This window comes from Triturus cristatus, chromosome 5_1, assembly GCF_964204655.1.
Source record: "Triturus cristatus chromosome 5_1, aTriCri1.1, whole genome shotgun sequence".
Lineage (NCBI taxonomy): Eukaryota > Metazoa > Chordata > Amphibia > Caudata > Salamandridae > Triturus > Triturus cristatus.
The window spans coordinates 576,095,979-576,123,233 of record NC_140587.1 but is presented as its reverse complement, the minus strand read 5'-3'; the positions used below and the strand labels follow the sequence as shown (position 1 = coordinate 576,123,233).

At 47.9% G+C, this 27,255-nt stretch overlaps 1 protein-coding gene across 1 annotated transcript in view; it reads right to left on the bottom strand.

Annotated features, from left to right (window-relative positions):
* Positions 1 to 27,255, bottom strand: part of ARFGEF1 (ARF guanine nucleotide exchange factor 1) — a 1,069,199-nt gene that overhangs the window by 581,115 nt on the left and 460,829 nt on the right. Inside the window, exons 11-12 of the mRNA XM_085605493.1 lie at positions 12,616 to 12,715; positions 7,675 to 7,814 (exon numbers count right to left, since the gene is read on the bottom strand). Coding sequence (XP_085461619.1) covers positions 7,675 to 7,814; positions 12,616 to 12,715 — 240 coding nt within the window. The remainder of the gene's footprint in view (positions 1 to 7,674; positions 7,815 to 12,615; positions 12,716 to 27,255) is intronic.

Below are 27,255 nucleotides of genomic sequence, written 5' to 3'. Positions count from 1 at the left end.
TGCAGGTAATACACTTCCACTGTCTAGGAAGCTGCCCTCACCTTCCATCTGGTGCCAATGCAAACCAGAGGCATTTAAATACATCCCACTCTGCTGTATAATTAATAATCTGGAGTCAAACATGAGGCTGAACGCCAGAATCTCTTTTTCAGTGTGTTTATTATTTCGAATGTATTTTCTCGACATATGCGTCTAGCCATTATATTTCACTTTCAACCCTTGAGGTGATCAACTGACATTGCTGGATCGGTGGTCTGGCAGTAGTCTGGAAACAGAGAGATGGTTTACCTCATTATAGTGCCTATTAAAAATGATGTTGTTTCTTTTTATATTCTTGTATCCTCAAAACTGCATGCGGTCTCAAAAATACTCACTATACTCCTTAAATCCGGCATTAAAAAAAACTGTCCTTTAATTAAAACCGGTTTGTCATCTCTCCTTTTTTCTTCTCTCTTTCAAATGTCTCCCCCTTCCCTTCCATTATCAATTGAAATCTCTTTATTGATTTCATAACTACACTTTCACAATTAACCTTCTTGCTTTCTCAAATTTGCTTAAAAATGCACCATTTGGGGGAGGAGCCTAGCGCTTGACCAAGATGGCCGCGTGAGCTTAGAGCTCCCGAGACCCTCGCGCCCTCCGTCGACTATCCTGACTCAAATACTGATGCTATGCATGGCACCGTGTGGCTGAGTTGTCAGGGAGGCGATTGATGCTACCCGCGACCGGATCGCCCACCGGGAACCGGACTTATGACTGGCGAAAGATTGCGGCCTAACTCCCGGAGATGCCAGGGGCTAGAGTTGGCAGGATGCCCGACTCCTAGTTGATCAACAACGGCCTGGTGAGGTGTGAACTACCGGACGGAGGCCCTCGCTCTTTCACTTTCGGTTTCGTTCCCTTTGTCTGCCCGGACACTGTAGTGCTCTGGGTGGTTCTATAACCCCAGGGACGCTCGGTGGGATATTTTGGAAGAACAAGGCGGACCTGCTCACTCCTTAGACCCCTCTCTGTGAGGGGACGGTCCTCACTGCATTGGACTGCTTGGAGTCCATTATGTCGGGCAAGGCAGAAGGAGATAGGCTGAAGACCAAGTCCACCAGGCGGGGAACGTACTCCCAAGTAAATAGTATGGACCGCTACGCCCTCCCGAAGACATCGCCGAGTGGATCGAGCCAGGCGCCGGATGCCCAGAAGGAGGACTCGCCTGGGACCCCGGAGCTCTCCCTGCAGGATGTCATGGGCGCGCTTGATGGGATGCAGACCTCGATGGGAAGGCAATTCGAGGCCCTGGCGCATAAGGTGGATGCCATCCTGGTGGATGTCAACTTGATCCGCTCGGACCTGGGCAAGACAAACGAGCGCGTTAAGGACCTGGACCACAAGACCACGGGCCTCACTGATGAGGTCGCGGACCTGCAGGACGAGGTCCGGAAGCTGAGGGCCGAGAGTGACCTCGCCGCCCGCCGGCTGGAGGACTTCGAGAGCCGGTCCAGGCGCAACAACGTGCGCGTAATCGGGGTACCGGAGTCCTCGGATGAGGCTTCGGCGGACCTGCTTGTGGAAGATTTGGTCCTCAATCATCTGAAGCCTAAGGGCCTTGGGAAGTTTTTTGCGGTGGAAAGGGCCCATAGGGTGCCGGGCGGGCGGCCCAAGGCGGGTGCCCCGCCGCGGCCGATTGTCGCCCGGCTCTTTCATTTCCGAGATCGGGACGCTATCCTGCAAGCTTCGAGAGTGACGGGCCCAGTCCCCTTCCAGAATGCGTCGGTGAATTTTTACCCGGACTTTACCCAGCAGGTGCAGAGACAGAGACAGAGTTTCCTGGGGGTGAAGCAAAGGCTCCGGGAGCGGGACCTAAAGTATGCCATGCTTTTCCCCGCCAGACTACGGGTGGTGCATGAAGATCGGACATTCTTTTTTGACTCTCCTGTTATGGCCGATGAATGGCTGGATGCTTTGCCCCGGCGACGGACCGGGGACGACACAGCTGAGCATGGCGACAGTGGCCGGGATGGACAGGGCTGATAACTCAAAGCCGGCCTGACTTGATTTGACCATATTTGTAGATTTGGATAGAGTGCAGTAACTGTGGAGGGTTGCGGGAGGACGAGGGGTGCTCTTTTCCTCCCTTGGGGTACTTTTTGTAGATTTTTGTTTTTGTAGGGCGACAGGCACACTGCAAGTTGGGGGGGCTTTCTAAGCTGCAGCAGGGGTGCAGGGTGGGGGGAGTTATGGGGAGTTTGAGTTTGTTGTTGGGGGGTTTATTTCTGCAAGGCATGATGATTATCCTCAGGGTTGTTCCATGGTGGCGTCTCGGGTGTGGGGTGGGCCTCTTTCCGTTTGAGGATGGGGGGTAGAGGCCTAAGTGTTATAAGCTGGAATGTTAATGGTTTGGGGGATCGCATTAAGAGGGGGATTGTTTTGCAATTTCTGAAACGCTCAATGCCAGACGTTGTACTGCTGCAGGAGACGCACCTCATAGGCAATACGTGCTATGCCCTGAATAGGAAGGGGTATAAATTCATTGCACACTCGGGATTCTCTTCTGGGTCCAGGGGGGTGGGCATCCTCGTTAGAGCATCGCTGCCTTTTGAGGTGGACTCCACCATTGTTGACGATAGGGGGAGGTTTGTGGCGGTGGCGGGGCGGTGGGAAGGAAGGACTTTGGTTTTGGTTTCGGTTTATGTCCCGCCGGCCCTGCAGGCCGCCACATTTGCTGACTTGGGCAGGGCTTTGCTGACTCTCCCGGGGGGCATGCTGGTAGTGGGAGGGGATTTCAACGCTGTGGGTTCCGGACTGCTGGATAGATACCCGCCCAGGGACACAGGGGGGGCTCAGAAATGGCTTCCAGACCTCCTAGACACGTTTGGCCTGATAGACTGCTGGAGGCTCCGGCACCCCACACAGAGTCAATACACGTTTCACTCCGGGGCGCATGGTAGCCTCTCCAGGATTGACTACCTGCTCACTTTGGCCGCACATGCCTCGTTGATATCCGAGGCGAGGCACATGGCACGTGGTATCTCTGATCACTCGCCAGTGTGGATCCGGCTGGATCTCGGTCGAGAGGGAGGATGGCCCCCATTAACCCTTGGTATTTCCGAGACCCCAAGATGCGCAGCGCCCTGGTAAAGAAGGTAGATAATTACTTTAAGGACAATCTGGGATCCGTGGACTCGGCGATCTCGCTGTGGGAAGCTTTTAAGACCGTGCTTCGGGGGGAGGCCCTCTCCCTGGTGGTGACTGCCAAGAGTCGGAGGGATTGCGAAGTGCGTCGAGTAGAGGAGGAGATTGCGGCCCTTGAAGGGGATATGGAGGAGGAGGTCACAGAGTCCTCATTGCATGAGCTTTGCTTGAAGCAGGCGGAGTATAGGGACCTGGTGACGGACGCCGCCAAGACCCTCAGCAGGGAACAACAGGGCCGTCTGTATGATGTTGGAGATAAGGCGGGGAAACTCCTGGCGTGGCTGGACAGGAAGGAACGGGTCAATAGAGTGGTGCCAGAGTTGACTGGAGAGGGGGGAGAGGTGATTGTGGAACCTGAAGGGATTGTGGAGTGTTTCGCGGAGTATTTTCATAGGGTTTATTCCTCCGTGTCGGACAGGCCGCCCGAGGACTCGTCTGATCTCCTTCGTGATATCGAGTTGCCCTGCCTCTCTGACATAGATAGGGACGATTTGGATGGCGACATCACGGTTGACGAGGTGGCGGGGGCGATTCGCGCGTTAAATTCGGGTAAGGCCTCTGGACCGAACGGACTGCCGATCGATCTGTACAAACTGTTCCCGGATAGGGTCGCCCCTCACCTGCGCGCCATGTTCTTGGAGGCGCGGGGAGATGGGATCCTTCCGTTGGATCAGCGGCTGGCGTCGATCGTGGTCATACACAAAGAGGGTAAGCCCCGAGATAGATGCGCCTCCTATCGGCCCATTTCACTCCTCAACGCTGAGCCGAAAATTCTGGCCAAACTCCTGGCAACCCGTCTGATTAGAGTACTTGGCGATCTGGTCCACCCGGATCAATCTGGCTTTATCCCGCACCGAAACACAGCATTGAACCTTAGGCGTCTTCATGGCGTCATCGCCAGGGCGGGCACGCTGCGTGAACCGGCTGTTGTGGCATCTCTCGATGCCACGATGGCCTTTGACACGGTGGAGTGGGCATATTTATGGGCCGTGCTGGCCAAGTTTGGTTTCGGTCGCGGGTTTGTGAGTTGGGTCCGGCTGCTGTACGAGGGGCCACTAGCTAATGTTGTGGTGAATGGTCGGGCATCTGCTCCGTTTCAGCTTGGAAGGGGTACTCGGCAGGGCTGCCCCCTGTCGCCTCTGTTGTTCGCCCTCGCCCTTGAACCGTTGGCTGCGTGGATACGTTGGCACCCGGATATACGGGGCCTTCGGTGGTCGCCTGATCACGAGGACCGTATTTCACTTTATGCCGACGATATCCTGCTGTATCTTGCCTCACCTAAGAAGTCCCTTATAGTGGTCTGTGACGTACTCGCTTCGTTCGGTAGGAACTCAGGGCTTGTGATTAATTGGGGCAAATCGTACTTGTACGTTCTTAGTGGCGAGGTCCCACCGATCCCTAGAACATGTTCGATACAGGTTGCCCAGCAAGGTTTTGTGTATTTGGGGATTTTTATATCCATGGATCCTGCTGTGCGCTATGAGAGGAACCTGCTCCCCCCCTTGGCACGCTTGAGGCGAGATGTTGAGGGTTGGCGGAGGCTGCCGCTCTCCCTTGTTGGGCGTGCGGCCCTGTTCAAAATGATGTCTCTTCCCCGCTTCCTCTACGCCCTCCAGAACACCTTGGACTGGGTACCGGCTAAATACTTTCGGGAGGTCGAAGGCCTCCAAAGGACGTTGCTGTGGGATGGGCGGCCGCGAATAGCTATTTCAAAGTTGACGCTCCCATGGTACGATGGGGGCATTGCGCTCCCAGATATCCGACGGTACTATTGGGCCACGCAGTTGAGCGCGATCAACCATGGGTTTTACGGCCCCGCCCTCAGCCCTGGGTATGCCATGGATAGGTGGCTGCTGCGCGGCGGCAACTACTACAGGGCGTTGTATTCGCGGTCCCTGGACTCGTCCCTCACGGGGCCCACAGGTGTGGCGGTGCGCGTATGGAAGATGGCGACCGACTCGCTGGGCTGGAAGGACAGGCTAACCCTCGCTACCCCATTGTTTGAATCGGAACGGTTGGGAAGACTCTGGCATACGAAGGGCTTTGATAAGTGGGATCTGATAGGGATATCCAAGGTGGGGGATGTGCTGCATAAGGGGAGGGTGAAGTCTTTCGAGGAGTTGCAGACTGAGTTTGAGCTAGGGCCTTCAGAGTATTTTAGGTATATCCAGCTGCGTCACGCCCTCCGATCAGTCCTAGTGGAGGGTGAGAAGGTGCCGGAGTCCTCTCCCCTTGAGGACCGAGTCCTTGATGGTCATATGCCCGAGAGCACGATTTCGCTCATATATAAGAAGTTGATAAACGTCCGGGCAGACTTGCTATTGGGGCTGAGAGAACAGTGGACCAGGGATGGCCTCGAGTTGGATAATGAGGACTGGCAGTCAGCGGTTTCTTCGCCTAAGGAGGTTGCGATTCCGTCGCGTCTGAGGCTGGTGCAGCTCAAAATACTGCACCGGGTGTATGTTACGGGGCCACGGCTGGTCCACATGGGATTCTCGGAGGATGGTCTGTGCAGAAGGGGATGTGGTATGGTGGGTACTTTCCTGCACATCATTTGGGAATGTGGGGTCATTGTGGAGTTCTGGAGGAGAGTCCATGCAGTTATGGGGGAGGTGACGGGCATTGTGGTACAGCCGGAGGCGCGGTGTTGCCTCCTGAACGTTTGGGGGCCCACGGATCTCGATGAGGCACAGACCCAATGGGTGACTCTGGGTAACATGGTGGCTAAGAGGGATATCGCGCGTTTATGGGGCTCCTCGGGTCCCCCTACACTGACCGCGTGGAAGGAGAACATGGATTGGAGTATGTTTAGGGAGAAGACGGTCTATTGCTCTAGAGGTCGCCCCCGGAAGTGGCACGCCATCTGGGGGCGGTGGAACCAATATAGGGGGGGAATATGTCTTGCCCCGGATCTGGAACCTCCCGAGGAACAGCTTTCCCCCTGACCTACCTTCCAGCACAGTTTTGGTTTAGGTACCCGTTCTGAGCCTCTGCTGTTCCCCTTCTTCCTCCGCACACAGTCTTATAATTAGTAGATGAGTGGGGTCCTGCCTCCCCTGGGGGCTTTCGCCATGGGATTTCACTGTTCTGCCTTGCTGGGGGTTGTTGTGTGTTTTTTCTGTGTTTATTTAAAATTGGACCTTTGCATTACTCTTCGTACTGTATCCGGGACGCATTACTGTATCCAACCTGCAATGCTGCCGAACCTTCGGGCTGTCGGCTGAATAGCTGTGTCCTGAATTTCGAAATAAAGGTTTTCAAAAAAAAAAAAAAAAAATGCACCATTTGCCCTCTCTTTTAAAAAAACAAATTCTTGGGGGCTACCCTACACTTGCTCGCCACAGGTCACTCATCCCCAACTTTATACACTCCACAACTTTAAAATGTCACCAGCTGCTACTGTTCGATAGTTAAAAATGAAATCAACTGACTATTGGATCAGACCTTATCTTTGGATTTGCAAGGCTATTCTAGAGTGAAAGGCTCACTACTACAACAAAGAACAGACCACAAACGTTTGAGAGCCGGAACCTGAGTATAAGGGGCATGCCATTTCAGGGGTAGCCATGTGAGTTTCCCACTTTAAAACGGCGTTCTCAAAAAGCTGGTAATTAGAGGTATTTTCTGGAGCATATCAGAATAGAAACAAAATACAAAACATAATACTGAAGACAAAGACAAAACACTTGGACGAAACGCAGATCAGAGAAATTGTCCATGTGAGACACGTGATATAAATTGGATAAGTGGAACAGGTTCAGTTGTAAGGTGAATTTAACTCCTCATGACTAATGATGAGAATATAGTGGGGTAAGACTATGATACTTTGAGATGATACATATGCATTGTACCAGACCGTGATCCTTTAAATAATAGTGCAGATCCAGTGTGCTCTAGCATGCTCAATGGAATTAAAATTACTGCTCCCCACACATCACAGACGTTTTTAGAGGCATCCAACCACATAGGAACTGAATCCCATGAAGCACTGATGAATGGGCCGCCAAGAGCAGAGACGGACATGTTGTGGTGCTACACTGGACAGCTTTGTGATCCAACTCAACATAAATAGTACCCTATCTTACTGCTTTCCACTGCTCAGTGATGCATGTTGTTAAATGATGCACAAGCCATTTGAACGATATAATAGATTTTTTCAGTGCTGCTGTCTACTGTTGCATATAATGCAGCACACTTTTTACAGTTACTTGCAGCTGCATCAGAAGAAAAAGAAATAACTGCACACAAATGTATGACCAGGCTCTTGCATTTGCAGTTATCCTCTTCTTTCTCATGTCCTGCCACACAAGAGCCGAACGTTAAAATGCCTCCTTACCTACCAGGAACAGAACAGCACAAATACCAGCGAAATATTACAGATTCTATTGGCTTTGCTGTGGGCTTACCACAGCACTCTTGTATTCAATCACTAAAACCTACAGCATGTGTATCTCTTAATAATGGCAGAACAATTGCAGACCTGCTTACCTGCATATTCGTCATGCCAAGTTCTTGGCTGCCTCGCCCCTGAGCAATCTTGGACAGGTCATTCACCAACCTCTCGAATATGTTTGCAGCATTTAAATCACAGTCATAGTTTACATAAATGTCCACAACGCTCTGTGCATCTGTAAGATTAAAAGTAATATAAATAATTATAGATTACTTTTGTCAAAAAAAAACTATTTCTTTTTTACAAATCTCACACAGCCTTTCAATTTATTTCATTCCCTTTTATACATATTGATATTGATGTCACAAAATGTTTAACTATAACAGTTCTTCAAATGGTCCAGTATTATCAGGTACTGAGGGCCTGCACTTCTTTATTTTGGGAGGGAGAGTACCAGCGCTTCTCCGCAGAGACGTAGTACCCTTAATTGGAGAGTACTGGCACTTCTCAGAAACAAGCAGGTACTCTGGTATAGGGTACCTGCACTTCTATTTTTACATTTTAAACACTGAACTATAAACATTCCATTCACTTGCATTCGATTCTCTGACAGGATGTTAAAATACATATAATTCTCAATGTTGTATTTCAATAAACTGGTTCATTAATTAAAAAAATCATATGCCGGAGCTAATTAATCATATTATTTTTCTCTAGATTCATGCATAAATACAGAAAATAGTGGGTCAAATAGTTTGATCCAGCCCACAGCCACAATATTACATCAGAATACCACTGAGGGCAGTACAGATCGTTCACTTACTGCCTCATTCGGAACAAAATTCCGTTACTACACGTTGCAGAATTACTCTTGGGTAGTTTTGCTATTCTGAGTTCCACCTAAGGCTGATGGGACATGTTTACGCTTTCCAACATGTTTTTCCTCCAAAATCTCTCCAGGTGCTGCGTGGAATAATATGAACAAGGAAACACTCCAGCTCAATAGACAATGTGTGCTCTACTCAGAATCAGACATTAGGGACAAGCATCGTTTATGCCCAATTGTGGATTTACAAAACAACTCAGAATGAAATTAATTTAATTCTACAGGCCAAACATAACTTTTCCCATTATGGTGGGATGACAACTATAACAAAGTTGCCTTGAAAATTAGAGAGATATGGGCTAGCAATCGTAAGAGATAGGGACATTTCCCTTTGCGTTCCAGTTCTTAGCGCTCATTAAAAAGTGTGCCCCCAACCAGTCACTGTTGCCTCCACCTTCACCCAGACCCATCCCGTTTGCTGCCCAGCTCTAAGGTCACCTCTAGCGGTACAAGACCTGTAACCTTGTATTATAGGCTTTTACTATTTGTCTTTCTCATATAAGCCAAAAGAAAACAAAGGCACTTACGTTGGTAGGACTGTTAATGGCGATCAACTTATCAGATTATGTTGTAGACATGGATACATACAAAGAGAGAGCATCAAACACCCTAGGAATTTCTGACAATGTAGTAAGAAAAACAAAACCGAGTCTTATACTAAAAACCTCGGCCAAAGTTTGCCAAGTTATTGACGAAGAAGTCCGTACTTGAAAGCCAAATGAATTTCAGAATACTTTGTGTAACGTTTATCTTGTTCAGGTAGTGAATTCAGTACTCTGCTAGAGCCGGTCCATTAGAAAACATATTATTCATCTCAGTACTGTGCCACCGTTGCCATATTCTGATGGCCTTTGGAGTAGGAGGGGAAAGTAGACTCTGTGGAAGGAAGCACATATTTCTACTGGTATCAATGCACCAACATCATCCTCTCCCTGATCATAAAGGCCTGGAACAATATGAACATCAGAAATTCCCAAGTAAACTTTCATCTGGAATGGATCAAAGATATCACTACTTTCAGAGAAAGTCTGTAGCTGGACTGTAGAGCGATTTCTTCCAGGAAAAGCAATTGTGAAATTGAAACGAAGTTGGCCATAAAAGCTGAATCTACTGTTGGGCTTAAAGGAGGCATGACTGCGGCAAATTCAATTTCAATGGCGAGATACACATGATTAAGTAACTTTTTAATGACTTTCTCGGGCCAGAATTATCACTTTTCCCTTTATATGCCTCCTTGGTAGCCAGAGAGATTGTTCAAGGCTGGCACTTTACTGAACTCAACATCAGAGAAAGAATAACATTTGGTAAGTAGAGACCATCAGTGCTGGACTCTAATCATTTTGGTAAATCTTTGGGGACAAAGATATGTAGTGACCATTCGATCAGCTTTTGCCACTGTACCACAACGTTTATTTGCAACGAGGGAGGTTAATCGAGGCCACAATGTGGGCAAGAGGATTGAATTTATTTTTCAATCTGAAGAATTCCTGGGACGGGTAGTAAGGTATTTGCTTTTGTCTGTACTGGCACTATTTTGCGTCACACTATGCAAGAATTCTTGTAATGGTCTATTTTAATACACACCATTACAGCCAGTACTAAAATACTGCCCCACAACGAACGCTATCAATGACTTGTGGTACTGATTTCTGATACAGCACAGCGTGTCTTGTGGAAATACACTATGGAAGATGCACAACTGTGTCTGAATCACACTATACATCTATCTGGTTGGGCAGGTGGTACTGCACCTGGAACAGCCGTTGTATAAATGTGCGGAGATGCAGTTTAAGCTCAGCTCGAATCATCACGTGTGGGTGAGGTATTTACACACTTGTGGCCTCATTCTGACCTTGCACACATTTTGATTCGGGAGCAAATGCACGCATACTGTATGAAACCTAATTTCAGTGCACCTAGAAATTGAGGAAGCATACAACATTAGGGCTTAGCGCTGGAAAACCCTAGGAGGGTAGCTGTGCTCTCTACAAAATTACTTAAACATAACATAACATAACAGGCCATATCATACATTCCAGAGTCTGAAACGCGAAATGGCATGCAAATTGTAGGCACAAAAATACCATACAGGGCCGGCTCTAGGGCTGTGCTACCGCACTGGGCGGCAAACTCTGGGGGCGCTGTTTGTGCATGCACTTTAAAAGCACACTCTTCTGGAAGTTCAGAGTGCGTGCACGAACAGTGTTGCCTCATTGGGCTTTGCTTATTCCCACTCAAATGGGCCGCATTTTCCTATTTGTGCATTAAAAAAGCTCCTCTGGCTCGTTTGTCAAATTTGGGCTGATACTTGCCCTTCCCCCTAAAGGCTTCTCTGCCCACTGTGAGTGCAGGCCTGGTGCTGCCGCTAAGGTGAACAGCCAGTCCTGGGAGGTGCAAGGGCAGGCGCAGCAAGCATCTAACAAGGGAATTGTGGAAAGCGTAGTTTACCCATAATTCCTGGCCACCGTTCACTGGCGCCCAAAATTCCCCAGTTCCTTAAGTTAACTTGCATACTGCTGCTGGGAATTGCTACAGCGTGCAGAGATGGCCTGCTGCTCTCCGCTTTACTATCCAAGGGGCTTTCGGAGTTATTCATCACTGGTGGGTGGGTTTCCGTACTACCTTCGTACATGGAATTTACATAATTCTGCCAGGTTGCCTAAGAATAGAACTGCTGCTGGTGCTTCGAAACTTGCAGGTAAGCACAGGCTCCTGCCTTGCACCAATGCCATTTACATGGTCCTCCATTTCTCAGCACATGAATGATAGTATCAGTGGTCTGCCACCAAAAGGGAAGATGAAAGAGGGTGGGGGGTTAATTAGACTACACTGTGCAATAGAATAACGTTTTGTTCTTAACTGGTCAGCTGCTTATTTCTAACATCTATCACTCTGTCCCTTGAAAATTCATTTGTTGTGGGACAAAAGTAATACCCCCCTCCCCAAACCAGCATTTTACCCTAGGCTCTTGTGTGTTTTTATGTCCAAACTTGCTCACAAATGATTGTTTTTTTTACCTATTTGCGCCATTGTTAAGGGTGCTTGCAAAATAGCGTAGCATCCACCAATTGGCTGGCACAGAGCCTCAACATGTTTATCAGGAAGGCGCTCCGTGGTCCAACAAACCAGAATTTTATGGTGCATTAGTCCAGTTTGGTTGCTGGAAGTGAACTAAAACTACATTTTCCAGCATGCACGTGTTAAAAGAAAGCTGCAGAATGGAACAGCCATTAGGCTCAGAATTTAGCGAGGACGAGTGATGAGCAGGAATGTTTAAATTTTTGGGGGACGGACAGGCCCATTTAAGGAACACTGGGGGAGACACAACGAAACCCTTCGCGACGTGTAACACAAAGGTCAGAAATGTGTATTCTGTGCAGAAAACTCAGTGGGTTACTGCGTCTGACATGGATATTTTTTTGCTACTTGCATTTCGTGCATTACAATCCTTCTAAGAGCTAGAGGCAAACTGCAAGGCAAAGCATTAGAACTTTTTTCCTCAAACTTTTGTTATTCTAAGGTTGCTAAGAAGGGGTCCTTTGGGTAGTGAAACATTCTTATTAGTATAGATAGCACGCGCCACTGAGTTCGGTTTTAAATCCTGAGTTTGTGTTTCTCCAGAAGCACTCTTAAAAGGTACTGCCTAGCAGCAATGTGGCTCACCTAATAGCCCTTTTTGTCTAATGTAACATTTCCTATACATTGGTTTACACAATTTTATGATTCACTGTCTCTACATAGCATTTGTATAATGTTAAGCACTCTGACAGCCTACATTACAATGAGAGTGGTGCTCTAAATAAAATAAATGTGAAAGATAGGCTATGGAAGGATGAGGGTCACTGTTGTTGGTGGCAGTGAGAGACTGTCTGGAGGAGGTTCTGGGGGCGCCAACAAAGCCTGTCGCACCGGGTGCCACCAATGCAAAAGCCGCCCTGAACCTGGAATGGCACAAGGTAAAAATGAGGCCCTTAGTGTATCCGAAAAACAATAAGGAGATAAAATATGGCATATTTACGAAAGAATTGTGTTAAAAAACGGTTTCTCAACAGAAGCTGCGGGATAAGAATACAGCTCACAGGCAAACTCCTGTCTAAGGGCTGACTAAGTGTTACTAATTCTGTGATAAGGCAACATTATATTCACTTACCAGCACAAATCCGGGTTAGAGTTTGAATAACCATCCATTTATGATCAAATGAACTTGTAGATGTTTCTAGTATGTACAGAAATATTTCTTTGAAGAACACCTGCAAACAACACATGGGTAAAAAGGAAAGTGGTAAGAAAAGTTAAAGTTCCTTTTCAATAAAAAAATACAATACATAATAAGCTTACTTAAGTAAACACAACGGAGACGAAATTAGTATAAATACCATAAATCCAAAAAAATTGAAATCAGTGTTACACTGTACCAAGTCAATTCACAAATTCACTTTGAATAATCCAAGGGTAATACATTTCCTTCTTCATTGCATACTGTGGCTTGGAACAATTGCAGATATAATTTGACCTAATTAGCATTCTTTGGAATAGGTCAGCAATAATATGACGTACGTGTTCTGAAGAAGTAGCACAATGGACATTTCCTTCTCTTGGCTGTAGAGTAGGTTAGCGATAAGAAAATGTATTCTATCATCTTCACTCTAGGTCTGTGCACGCACACACACAATCACAAAGCACTTTCAGACTGGATCATAAACAGACAGCTGGGCACTGTGATAAAGAGTATTTCAACAGAAGAATGGAAACGACTCAATTATGTAAGATGGTATGAAAGGCAATGGCCACCACGTTAAACAAGCTTTGGCAAAGCTAATGGGCCTCATCCTAGCAGCGAGACATTTGGTTTTGCATTGGTTTGTTTTATCATTGGTTTTCTAAAACTTAATTGTTGGGGGCTGCATGGCCCACGCCAATATAAAATAAAATTGCTTAGGAGTAAAAATATTTTTTGACTCACGAAGCACACATTGCAATTGTAGCCTCTAGCATAAAGAGAACTACTCTTTGTGTGCTGATGTGCTCCTTGAGAAAGAGCAGAACTTTGTCACTCACATTGAAATTAACCAATGACTGAAATGGGTCACCAATTGCCCCAGGCTCTATGCTCTAGTGAGCTGAAGAAAAATCTGAATTATACTATACTATAAACCAAAGGATGAAAAGTGCTGGCTGAAAACCCATGTAACTAAACCTACTCTGCATATGATTTTAATAAAATCAAAAATGTCTTGACTACCCAAAGACCTCAAAAGAATCTATAATGATGCTATCTGATATTAACTGTAATCGGCTGTGTACTTATTTTGACTTTCAAAATGTTTTTAATGTGAACTTGTTATGTTTTGCTAGAAATATAAAGAGAAATTAGTTACTTTGCGCTAACTCCAGTTTTCCAGCATAGGCTGGGTAGTTATAGTTAGAACCACGCTTCCACAGGAAAAGCATTTTATGTTCTGCTTATACCTTTAGCTCCGTTTGACAAATCTCCACAAAACCTTCCAAAAAAAAGTTCATCCACTCCAGCTTCTTCCTTGAAAGTTTTGGTGTGATCTGTTAGTGGGGGCTGAGAAAAAAGGGGGGTGTCCCAAAACCTGTTTTCTAAATGCCATTTTCTACAGGAAAATTATCCAGCAATACTGCAAAAATGGCCAAATGGAATGATATCAAATTTGTCAGAAAGCTAGATCTTGGTCTATAAAGCATGTTTTTTGTAATTTGATGTAAATCCGTTCGAAAGTTTTTGAGAAATTAAGGTTCAAAATATATGTAAGAATAGAGATGCAGATCTACCATAGATCCTCTGGGAAGGATCCGTGGATCCTTCTGCATTCTGATTGGTTGCCTGCGACAAACCACCGTTGATTTGTCGATCCATGCATTGTGATTGGATGGCCACAACTTGAACAAAAAGTTGCAGATGCCATCTTAAGTGTTGGGGACTCGGTCCCTGAGTACTACAAAATACATTAAATGTAATAAGGGGCAGGGTAGGGAATCCTGACCCCCTGGGGCTTGCTGGGTGGGGGGGTCTAATGTACCCAAAAATATTTATGCAATTTCGGGGATCCACAGCGACGCTCAGCGCAACCCCTCTGCAGAATCACAGCATATCTCCATCACAACAAAAGAAAGAGGGGGTGGGGCACCTTCTGTGCCCTGGCCGAAAGCCAGGCCCAGGACCTAACCCCACACCCGAGGGGCCCTACGCCCAACTTCATGCTGAACACGGTGGGGGGATTCGGTGCCTGCAGGGGGTTTAGCGCCCAACTCCAAGCCGCACACAGCCTTAGACATCTTACTTTAGGATTGAAAAAACATAGAAATTCACTGAAAAACCCACAGTTAAAGTGAAATTATATTTTGAATTGTAATAATAACTTACCTTATATAAAAAAAATGTAGGCATTCACTGCAAAAACGAATGTTAAACGTACGTTATAGTTAGATGAAAAGATAAGTTAATACGTAACTTCCTCTAAAAATGTGCTTTCAGTCGACTTACTGGGGGAGGTTAGCGACCCCAGATATTCAATCATATTACGCGGCCTCACATCTTTTTGTCTTGACTGATTGGTGGTACGGGGGTAGTTGCGACCCGGCATTTTGCTTAGAACAGTGGTTAATGGGAGACATAATACCCCATTTACTCCTACATAACCCGGAGAAGCTCCGACGTCTGCCACCGGCTACGCGGGTGGTGACTGGAGTATGGAAACAATCATTACGCAGATTGGGATGGTGGGGCCGACTGACAGGAGAAACCCCCCTGTGGCAGAGTGGTCTCCAGCCCCATTTGTTCACATTGTCGGAGTTCCGAGGGTGGGACGCCATAGGCATCTCTACATTGGGAACGGTTATGCGGGGAACCATGCTGAAATCCTTTCAGGAGCTTCAACAAGAATTTGTCATGCCACACTCACAATTTTACAAGTATCTGCGATTTCGACAAGCTATCTCTCCCTATATTGCAAATTTGGAATCCCTGCCGGAGTTTAACCCGATTGAGGCCAAGGTATTCATGGGTGACCACAAAATTTCAAAGATATACCAATCCCTGGTGACAAACCTGCCCACCACAGTCGACTCACTCCGTGAGTCATGGCAGAAGGACTTAGGCCCCCTAGACAACGATGATTGGACGGAGGCGCTGGAGTCCCCATGGTGTCCCGCAATAGCTTCCCGACTAAGGCTAATACAGTTTAAATATCTGCCCCGTGTGTATTCTACAAGGTATAGGCTGTATAGGGCGGGACTGATATCCTCCCCCCACTTGCTTGTGCTGTAATAGCATGGAGGGTACTTTTGTACATACGATCTGGCAATGCACTGTACTCACAAAATTCTGGAGGGTAATCATGACCTGCCTCTCAGAGGTGTTGGGATGGGACATCCCCATGTCGCCAAAACTTGTCATATTACATGTCAAGGAAGAGATAGGTGAGAACTGTTATAAACGCCATCTGCTGTTCCTGGGCTTCTCTTTGGCAAAAAGGGATATAGCTAAGGCATGGAAGGCCTGTGATCCACCCAGGTGGGGGGCCTGGAAGGCAGGTCTTGATTTCTGTATGAGCCAGGAGCAACCCATATTTATGGCTAGGGGTTGCCCGCAGAAACAATTTAAACTTTGGAAAAGATAGGCGGATTATAGGGGTCTTTATCTGGAGCCACCCGCCCCACGAGCAGCGGAGACAGAAGTCCTGGGTTAGCAGAATTTAAGAGATGGCAATTCTACACTGGGCTCGGCTGTATACGAACTCTCTGGATGAGGTATGTCTATGGATTGATGAATTGGACATGGCACAATACGTTGAACTGTTATGAGCCAATGTTTATAGGCTCGCTGTATTTGATTATATAATTTGATAAATGCACTACTATAATGGATTTTGGCAGACTGGATGTCACCTTATTGAATATGTATTGCTACAAATGTCTTGTGAGCAATTTAGTGACTATTGCTGTTGATACAATAAAATGTATTATTAAAAAAAAAAAAACTTAACTTCCTAAAGGAACAAACCCACTGAAATGTACAGGTTATAGTTACTATAGAACTTGTGCCCTAAAGTAACTATAAATCCTGTCCTCCCCATGTACAGCTTGTACTCTCAGATATTCCATCACTCATGACCAGGGCTACTGGAATTATGCGTCATGGAAGGGCCAAATTATGCGGAAGGGTTGAGTAAATTTTGCAGCAAGAGAAGGCATATTGCACGACTAATGAGGCATATTTTGTGATAGTATTACTTCATTATTTTGTAATTTTTACACTTGTTAACACTGTCTGGGCATTGGTTGTACCTCATTAGTACCAGTTAAGCACCCAAATATAGCAATATACAACAGCAGGACAAGTTACTTACCGTCGGTAAAGTCTTATCTCGTAGAGACATGATCTAGCCGCAGATTCCTTACCGTTACATTTTCCAGGTGTCACACTAGATCCGGAGATTTTTCTTCGAGGAATACTCCTGTGTGCCGGTAGGTGGCATCGGTCAGCTTCGCCTGATGCCTGCAGCGGCACTATCCACGTCACCTATATAGGAACCACCTCAGCGCACTAACAACAGCTACTGTTCACGACCTTCCATGGCAGAAGCGCAGAACAATGAAGTGCACTGACAGTTGTGTGTTTCTGAACAACTAGGGCCCTGACCCTAGAAACCTGTGTGCAGTGCAAGGAGGATGAGTGGGACAGTAACGAATCTGCGGCTAGATCACGTCTCTACTAGATAAGGCGCTACCGAAGTTAAGTAACTTGCCCATCTGATAGAGACATCTAGCCGCAGATTCCTTACTTTGAATCGATATTCTAGCAATCCCATCCCCGAAGGAGGACTGCGGACAAGTTTAGATCAGGAAGTCCAGCAGGACAGATCGGCCAAAAAGGCCGTCCCTGAGGACTTGACTGTTCAGACAGTAGTGCTGTAGTGGAGATGCCCACATTGCTCCCTGACAAATGTCAAGACTGTAACTTCACATTGCAAAGCCGAGGTAGCAGCCTTAGATCTGGTGGAATGAGCCCTTAAGTCTTCAGGAAGCTACTTTTTCGCCAGACCATAGCAAATTTTGATGCAGAGGACGACCCATCAAGAGATAGTCCTCTTCTGCACCGCATGACCTTTCTTCGTGCCAATGTACCCCATGAGTAAGGCTCAGTAAGTGGCTACTAGATTTGGCTTACCTGCATGCAAAAGAAAACTTTGCTTATTGGGAAAGTGCGGGATTTTGGGGGGGAAAATTGTGTTTTAAATGTGACTCACAGTATCTGAAATCGTTATTGAAATCGTTATTTTATAAAAAGCTTATGTGTGCTCTGATCTCCCTGATGCAAACTCGCGTTGCTGTCTGAACAATAGTTCTAACTTGCGTGCCTCTCTGGCGCTTTTGGGTGGGACAAGGCGCCATTTTGGTCGAGACGCGCGCTGATCACGGTCAGCGTCCCAGGTGTTGCACGCTGCACGTCGACCTTAGCCACTCCCTATTAAAATGGCAACGGGACGAACGCGCAGCGGACGAGCGCAGTGGGCGCGCCGAAGGCGCGCTTAAGGCAAGCCCATCTGCGCCCGTCAGCGCTAAGTCAGTGCGCAGGGTGCACCACTCTGCCAGTCCGTGCCCGATTGAGCCAAATGTCATACTTTATTCTGGCGAGTATTTGAAATCCCTGCGACCCAAGCCGTGTCTGTCTCATGATAAGGGGGGGAAGTGATTTGTGGAACCATATATGTGGTGCCTGTGGCTTCCGGTTTACTCCTGAGCTCCGTTCGTTGGTTGGGTCCGCTAGGTCAGCTAACTCCGAGATTATCAGTGCTTGTCTTATCAATGCTAGATCTGTAAACAAACACTATGTGGATGTGGCTGACCTGATTATCGATAATGGCTTAGACCTCCTGTTTGTTACCGAGACTTGGCTTGATACCTCCTGTAACCCAATCGTGGCCTTGGCAACTCCTGCGGGTTTTAAAATCTCTCGGCTGGATCGGCCTGTAGGTCGAGGTGGGGGCTTGGCCATTTTTTATAGGGACTGTTGGTCATTGGTCAGTGAATCTTGCGCTCCTTGGGGAGATTGCGAGGTCCTGAACTTTCAACTACAACTATCAGCTCACTTTACTTTGGGGGGCTCCCTGATCTATAGACCACCGGGCTCAGCTAGGGCTTTTCTGGAGTCCTGTGGGGATGCACTAGCTGAGCGTGCTCTGCACTTCTCTAAATTTGTGCTTCTTAATCTCCATCTGGAGCACTCTGAGCTGACCGACTCTGCGGTGTTTTTGGATTTTCTTAATCTGACGAACCTCTCCCAATGGGTTACTGATCCCACCCACGTCGGTGGACATACTCTGGATATTATTTGCTCCAATTTCCATATCTTAGTTGTGAAACCTAGGCCAGTTGCCTGGTCAGATCACTTCCCTTTATTATTTTCATGGGACATCAATCACTCGTGCCGATCTGCTAATCGTTATCGGCCCCTTGTCACTAGGAAAGTTGATCCTGGGAGGTTTAGTAGCTCTTTGGCAGCCTCTCGCCCCTCTTTTCTGGGGGATTTGGTAGCAAATGTGTCCCAGTTCACTGACTGGCTCTCAAGTTCAATCGAGACATTGTCTGTCCCATGCCAACAAAAGCTGAGAAGAGAGTCTCCCTCTAAGCCTTGGTTTACACCGGAATTGAGGACTTTAAAACATGAATGCAAATTACTGGAGAGAGCCTGGCGTACGAGTGGATACTGCGCTATTGCCAAACGTGGCCTCAGAACTAAACAAAAACAGTACTACACGTCCATTGGGGTGGCCAAAGGGAAGTACTATTCTGAGCGCATTGAGAGGGCCAATAACAATTCAAAGGAAATTTTTGTTATTGTACAAAATTTTCTGTCACCTACCGCCCAGGTGATAGTGACACCGTCCTCGGAGTCCTGGTGCAACTCTCTAGCATATTTCTTCAGGGATAAAATAGTCAGCATCCAAGAGACGTTTTCAAACCTACCGGTGAAGATTGTAGGCACCACAGTGGCTTCACTAAGGGGCAATACTGCTCCTTCTTTCTCAGCATTTAACCCGATTGATCTCCCTGGCTCTCTTAAGATCCTTAGGGCTCTAAAATCTGGCTTGCCTAAAGATCCTTGCGCCGCCAGACTGTTGTCGGATGTGGCAGCTACCATCAATTTGGAAGTCAACTATTTGATTAACAGATCGTTGTCTGAGGCGCTAGTTCCGCCGGGGTGGAAGCAGGCGCTGATTCTCCCTCTTCTGAAGAAGACATCTCTTGACCCGTGCCTTCCTGAGAATTATCGCCCTATCTCACTCTTGCCTAGTCTGGCGAAAGTTTGTGAGAGGGTGGACACGACTCAACTGACTAAGTTCACAGAGAGTGAGGGCTTGTTGCACCCGGCCCAGTCCGGATTCCGTGCCGCTCATAGCACTGAGCTTGCCCTGCTTGAGGTGACAGAGGCAATCTGTGATTGTTTGGATGCCGGTGGGAAAGCGGCTCTGGTGATGCTAGATCTCTCAGCCGCTTTCGACACCGTGCCCCACTCTCTGCTCTTGGATCGTCTATCGGCTATAGGCATTGGCGGCTCTGCCCTGCAGTGGCTCCGGTAATTTTTGGAGGGTAGGTCTCAACAGGTTTGGATTCCTCCTTGTGCCTCCGTTCAACTGCAAATGACTACGGGTGTTCCGCAGTGTTCATCCCTTAGCCCCCTGTTATTTAACATCTATATGACCCCGCTGGTTTATCTGGCGGAGTCTTTGGGGGCAAGAGTGATGGCCTATGCGGATGACACTCAGCTCTTGTTTTGTTGGAATAAGGATGATGACTCGGTCATGGAGGCGCAACAGTGTCTGTCGTTGGTCTTCCATTGGCTGGCTGATGCCCAGCTAAAATGCAACAACGGTAAATCGGAAGTGCTCTTCTATGGCTCTCCTTCGTTTGAGTTTAGAGACAGGTTTTGGCCTCTAGACTTCCCTCGTCCCTCCAGTGGTAAAGAGGCAGTAAAAAATCTTGGCGTCTGGTTCGAGGAGAATTTGTGCTTTGCAACTCAAGTGAAGAGGCTGGCTGGTGTCTGCTTTGGTATTCTTAAAAGCTTGCGGCGGTTTCTTCCTCTTCTCCTGACAAGGCTAAAGAAACTGTGGTTCGGGCCCTAATTCTATCTCGTCTGGACTACGCAAATGCTCTTTTGGTAGGTAGCCCAGGATATTTGGTTAAGAAACTGCAGGTGGTCCAAAATGCAGCGGCCAGACTCCTCCGGGGCGTGGGTCCTAGGCTTAGCGTTCGTTCCCATCTGCGCTCTCTGCACTGGCTTCCAGTGGAATCGCGTGTGAAATTTAAGATGCTTTCCATTGTGCATAGGGCCCTTTATGGTCTGGGTCCTTGTTATCTGCGTAAGAGGTTTGTCTTCTACGCACCAGTGAGGACGCTGCGCTCGTCGGCTCAGCTTTTGCTGCAGACCCCTAGGTTTAATAGCCAAAGAATGGGCGGGAACTCCTTCGGCCGTAAAGCAGGCCTAGCCTGGAATTCCCTGCCGGTAGCGCTTCGCGCTACCCATGACCCTTTTCTGTTTAAAAGTAAATTAAAAACCTTGCTTTTCTAGCGTGTTGGGTGTTTTCCTTTCTTCTGCCTCTTGCTTTGAGTTCAGCGCCGGGACACTTTCGAGTAGCTGCGCGCTTTATAAATCAAAGATAACATAACATAACATAAAGAGTTGCTCATCCACTGAATCTCTTAAGTGCAGTCAAGGTAGAACGACAACGCTCCTTTGGGGTCCAGATCTTTATGGATCCAGACGTGGAGTCACTCCTCTTATTTAGAGGGGTGCGGAGAAGTGTAGGAAGTGGAATGGTGACAGATTGCCCTACATGGAATGGTGTTACCACTTTCAGGAGGAAAGAGACCCTAGTGCAAAGCACCAATTTGTCAAAGAATACTGTCAGATAAGGAGGCTTGGATGACATAGTCTGCAATTCGCTCACCCTCCTGGCAGATGCAACTGCCACTAAAAAGGTTGTTTTGATGGTAAGTAGCCGAAGGGGGCGATTGCGCAGAGGTTCAAATGGAGCACACATCAGGACAATAAGAACCAAATTAACGTCCCACTGAGGCATAATGAAAGGGGGTAGGAGCATATGAACAAGGCCTTTGAGGAATCTAATTACAATAGGAGATTTAAATAATGAGACTTGGTCTGGCAGCCTCAAGTACCCTTTAAGAATACCCAGTGCAGAGCCCTGCTAGGCAAGGCTCAAAATAAAAAGCAAAACTTGAGAAAGGGTAACAGAAAGAGGATCAATAAACCTTTCTGTACAATATTTTACACATTTGATCCACCAGCAGACAGACAGTTTGGTGCGGGGAAGCTTGGCTGCCAAAATAACATTGCAAATTACGGGAGGAAGGTTGAATTCTACCAATTGCTGCTACTCAGTCTTCACGCAAGAAGGCGGAGAGTTGACAGCTTTGGGTGGAAGACCCGCCCCTGCTGCTGTGACAGAATATCCGGGGCAGCCTGATCGAAGGATCGATGCTCAGCTGGAGAAGCTCGGGATACTAGACTCTACGTGTCCAGTCCGGAGTCACAAAAATGACTTAGGCCCGGTCGCTCCTGATCTTCTTGAGCACTCTGGACAGGAGTGGTATGGGTGGAAAGGAGTATAGGAGGCCTGAGCTCCACTCAAGACAAAAAGTGTCTCTGAGCGAGAGCCGCCTTGGAAACTCCAGCACACAAAACTGTTGACATTGCACTTTGTCGGCGGAGGTGAACAGATCTAACCAAGCCTCTTCCCATTATTGGAAGAGACCTTGCACCACCTCTGGATGGAGATACCATTTGTGATCCGCTAGGCACTTACTGCTAAAATCGTCCACCCTGGCGTTCAGAGAAGCTGCCAGGTGTTGAACCACCAGGGATATGCTCTGCTGTTCCAGCCATGTCCAAAGGCTCAGGGCCTCTTGACAAAGGGACCATGACCCCACCCTGCCCTGTTTGTTGCAGTACCACATGACGATGGCGTTGTCCGTGAACACTTGAATCAGCTTACCAGCTGTACCTTGATTGAAGGAAGAAAGGCCTTCCATGCCAAACAAATCGCTCGGAGCCCCAGCAAGATGATGAAGAGTCTGGATTCCGCCGGAGACCAGAGTCCTCTGATCTCCACCTCTCCCAGATGGCTGTGATCTGGTTCAGGGAAGGGACAGGGGTCTGCCTCAGACCCAATCGCCATTGATCAGCCACCACTGCAGGTTCTTTGCAATTCCCTCCGAGATTTGGACCATGTCGGAGAGGTTCCCCTGAATATACGCCCACTGGTACTTCAAGTCCAACTACCGAGCCCGCATAGGTCACCTGGCATGTGTCACTAGCAGGATGCAGGGGGCCATGAGGCCCAGCAGCCTCAGCCATTCTTACCGAAATCCAGGGCAGAGACTGAAACATCGCTATCATAGCCTGATTATCCTAAAATTGCTGCTCGGGAGGATAGGCCCGAAACTGCACTGAGTCCAGAACAGCTCTAATGAAAGGAAGCGTCTGAAAGGGAGTCAGGTGTGACTTTGGCATGTTGATAGTGAACCCCAACGTATGCAGGAGGTTCACCGTAGTCTGGAGGTGGGAGACAATAGGCCTGGGGAGTCCAGATAAGGGAAGACAGAGCAACCCTGATCTACGTAGGTGAGCTGTGACCACTGCCATAACCTTGGTGAACACCCGATTGGGGAGCTGGTAAGGACAAGGGGAGCACGGTTAACTGAAAATGCTTGTGACCTTCCGTAAACCGCAGGTAGCGCAGATGAGCCAGGCAGGACGGGAATGTGAAAATAGGCATTTTGCAATTCCAACTCTACCATTTAGTCTCCTGTGTCCAGGGCAGACAAGACCTAAGCCAGAGTGAGTATCTTGTACTTTTCTTTTTTGAGGAAGTAGTTGAGGGCTTGAAGATCCAGGATACGATGAAGACCCTTGTCATTTTTCAGGACCACAAAATAGCAGGAATAATAACCACAACCTACTTCTGGCACCAGAACCCTCTCTATGCCTCCCTTGGCCAAGAGAGTCACAACTTCCTCCTGAAGCAAAGACAGGTGATCCTCCGTCAGCCGGTCGTAAGTTAGAGGCATGGAAGGAGGAGTAGTCTTGAAGGGGAGGGAGTATCTGGAGAACTTACCTCTTACCTTTCAGAAGTGATGTTCTGCCAGTGGTGGAGGTGATGGCTGATCCTGCCATCAACTGGCCGCCCATGATCTGGAAGGCCAAGACTAGGAAGGTTTGGAGGCTGAGGGTGCAGGGGAGGTCTGACCTGACCTCTGGCCGTTCGACCACGGAGCTGTAACGAGCCGTGCCCCCAGCTGCGTGGAGGTTGCTGAACTTGCAAGGTCTTGTGGCTGGGGTATGGCTGGCGTGGCTGAAAGCCCCTTCCGTAATCATGAAAGGGGCAAAAGGCAGCCAGGAAGATGTGTGGGCAGTAAGAGGCCCAAGGACTTGGCCGTAGCCCGTGAGTCCTTAAAGCACTCCAGTGCCATGTCTACCTTGTCTCCGAAGAGAGGTCTGGACATCCCCTGAAACGCCAGAAACCCCTAACCAGGCTTGGCGTCGAACAGCCACTGTTGATGAAATCGCTCTGCCCAGTGAGTCGGTTGTGTCGAGACCATAACGAATGGAGAACTTTGCTGCATCTCTCCTGTCTGATACTGCTTGGGAGAGGATGACCCAGGCCTCCTCCAAGACCTGCGGTAGCACTTGTGCAACTGTTTCCCACAGGGAGTGGGAGTAACAGCCCAATATGCATGCAGTGTTCACCGACCGCAATGCAAGCCTCGCAGAAGAAAAGATTTTCTTACCCCAACTATCCAGCCTCTTGGATTCGCTCTCCGAGGCTTGCGGAAGGGAACACACTGTTGGAGGTAGAGGCTTGGACCACCAAGCTCTCGGGGGTAGGGGGGTTGGTGAGAAAATGTGGGTTGCCCATTGCAAGACAATGGGGGTGGGTGATTGTCCTATTCCCAGGAGCCCCTGTGCTGTGCTTGGACCAGGCTCCCAGTAGGACATCAGTTAAGGCCTTGTTGAAGGGCAGCAAGGGTTCCAAGGAGGAGATAATTGGCTGCAGGATCTCTGTCAAGACATTTGTCTTGACCACCATGGAAAGGAGCTGAAGGTCCAGGACCTCAGCTGCCCTTCACATCACCATAGCATATGGTGCTTCCTCCTCTATAGATACGGTAGGGGGAGAAAGCAGGCCAGAATGTGGAAAGGTATCCAGTCCGCATGTCTCACACAATTCCTCATACCAGTTCATTTCTTGGTAAGGCTTGGCTTGTAAAGGGTCCAGCGACCCCTCCCATTCCTAGCCCTTCAGAATAAGGCTGAGGAAACGACCTAGGACCCAAGGGTTCTGTCGGCACAGGTATGTGCCAATTTGGCTCCAGGTTGTCGGGGATGAGAATGGGGCTGGCGCCGCTTGTCGCTTTGGGAGTCTTGGTGTCAGGGCCAGCGCTGGGGAAGGTTGTAATGGCACAACCGACGTTGGTCCAGATCCATGGGGGGCTAATCGGTGCAGGAGTCACTGGGTCCTGAAGGCGCGCCAGTAGGGTCAGGATGCCCAAATATGAGGCACATGGTGTCATGAAATTCTTTAAGCTGGGCGGGAGTCACTCCGGCTGCCAGGAACGCAGTCAAGCTCGGAGACAACTAAGTGCAGGTTCATATGAACAAAGCCTAGAACACCGAGACTCCTCCGTTGCATCGGCCAACGGACGGGGAGAAGGCGAAGCACGCTTCGACTTCTAATCTTTTTGTGCTTCTTACCTGATCGACTTCAAGCGGGAGGATGCTGGGTGGGGCTAAAGGAGGCGAGACACTCTCCCTGACTTTGGCACTATAAAGTGCACTTTCAACTTCTGCTGCTTGAAACATGATTTGCTGCCAAGGGACTAGCAGCCCCAAGATACATTACAGTCCTGGGAGGGGTTATAGGAGGTGGGACCCTCTCTACGATTTCAAAGCTATAAAGGGCCCTTTAGTCTTGCGCTGCGGAGAACACGAGACACTGCTAGGGGACTGCTAGACCCAAGATTCATCATGCTACTGGGAGAGGTTAAAGGAGGCACACCCTCTCCCTGACTTTGGACCTATACAGCGCACTGTGGACTCCAGCTCAACAATTCACGCTCGGGCAAAGCCAGAGTCAAGGGCGGACCAGTCCACGCCTGTCAGCGCCAGGAAGAGGTAGGGCAGTGCCACCCTCCTTGGTTTTTTCTTTTTATGGTAGGCGTCTATAAAAGTGTGTGGTAAAAAGAACATGCAGTCCTACTCCTCTCCTCTCCCATCGAAAGATGAGCTAAACAAGCATTTGCATTGCAATAGGTCTCACATTATTGAAAATGTGAGCCATTGCCATTGCAAATGCTAATGTTTTTTCGTTTCAAATTATGCCAGCAGTAGCATAATAAGCAAAGTAATTCCTTTCATGAAGGAAAGGACCTTGTAACAGCCTATGGTACGGCCCCCTTTCCTTCAGTAAAGGAATGCTTTTTCTTATTATGCTTCTGCTGGTATCATTTTAAACGTAAATCAGCATCTGCAATGCCAATAGCTCACATTTTCACAAATGCGTGACCTATTGCATTGGAAAGACCGTTTGATTAAAACTATACAACGTAGAGATTGGAGAGGTGAAGGGCTTCTGGCACAACCAAAAATGGACCAGCAGAGAACCAGACTTAACAACAGATCTAGTGAGGACCCGAAACTCCGGCAAATGTTGCCTATCGCTTGGTTCTCATGTCTTTAGCAATGCAAGTCACTAATGGGGGGGCACTTTTATTTTGGTGCAGAGGCCAAATTTCTGTCCAAGTCAAACCCTAGGGACAATTTACCAGTATGGGATGGTTCAATAGTTGGTATCTTCAGTACAGGATGGATTTAAGCTATGGGATCCACCATAGTATATTGTCAGACGGACCAATAGGCAAAATCATGAAGCATGGAGAAAATGATTTTGGAACTCTCTTTCAAACCTGCCTATGGATGGAAACTCAGTTTTGGGGGCACAGGAGAGCGTGATTCATGTTCCTTTTGACAAAATATGCGTACGTTGGATTCATGGGAGACTGAAGGTGAATTAGACAAGTACAGCAGAAGGAGCAGGGGAAGGACACAAAGGCAGGCCAGTTAGTTTCAAGTGAAGAAAATACAATTAAATAGCTGTCAAGTGTATCACAATATTGTTCAGGCTCAAAAGGTAAGCGGTGAGGAAAAGCCCTGGGCAGATAGCAGTGAAAACGCCAATGCCTGGTACTGATAAATTAAGATGGCAGTGTCCTATTGATTAGCCTGGCATCTTATTTCTAGCAGTTATATGTTGGTGTGCAGTATTTCAATTCAATGTGTGAGGGCTCACAACAATCAACCCAATTAACAGTGCCAGATCGTGAACATGGTCTGGCATCGGCCAGCGAGAAATTAACTGCTAGACACCAGTTACGATGACAGAAGTGCTGTGCACTAACTAGTCAGAGAGAGATGCGAAGACTGATTCTGGTGAGATGGGGAGCAGTGTTCATAAGTGATGAGAAAGGGGTGCTTATTTAATCAGGAAGTGGTGGAAGTCGCGGTTAAGAGAGCATAGTGTATATGAAATGTGTGTACAACTCACGCTGATTTGCTATTGAGAGACTAATAACAAAATCAAATTTGAGCAAAGTACACAGTGTCCTCCTAATATAATGAGTGCAGATCTATAACGGACTAAGAACGCCCAGAACCACACGAGCACTCGCTCGGGTGGCCACTGGAGCA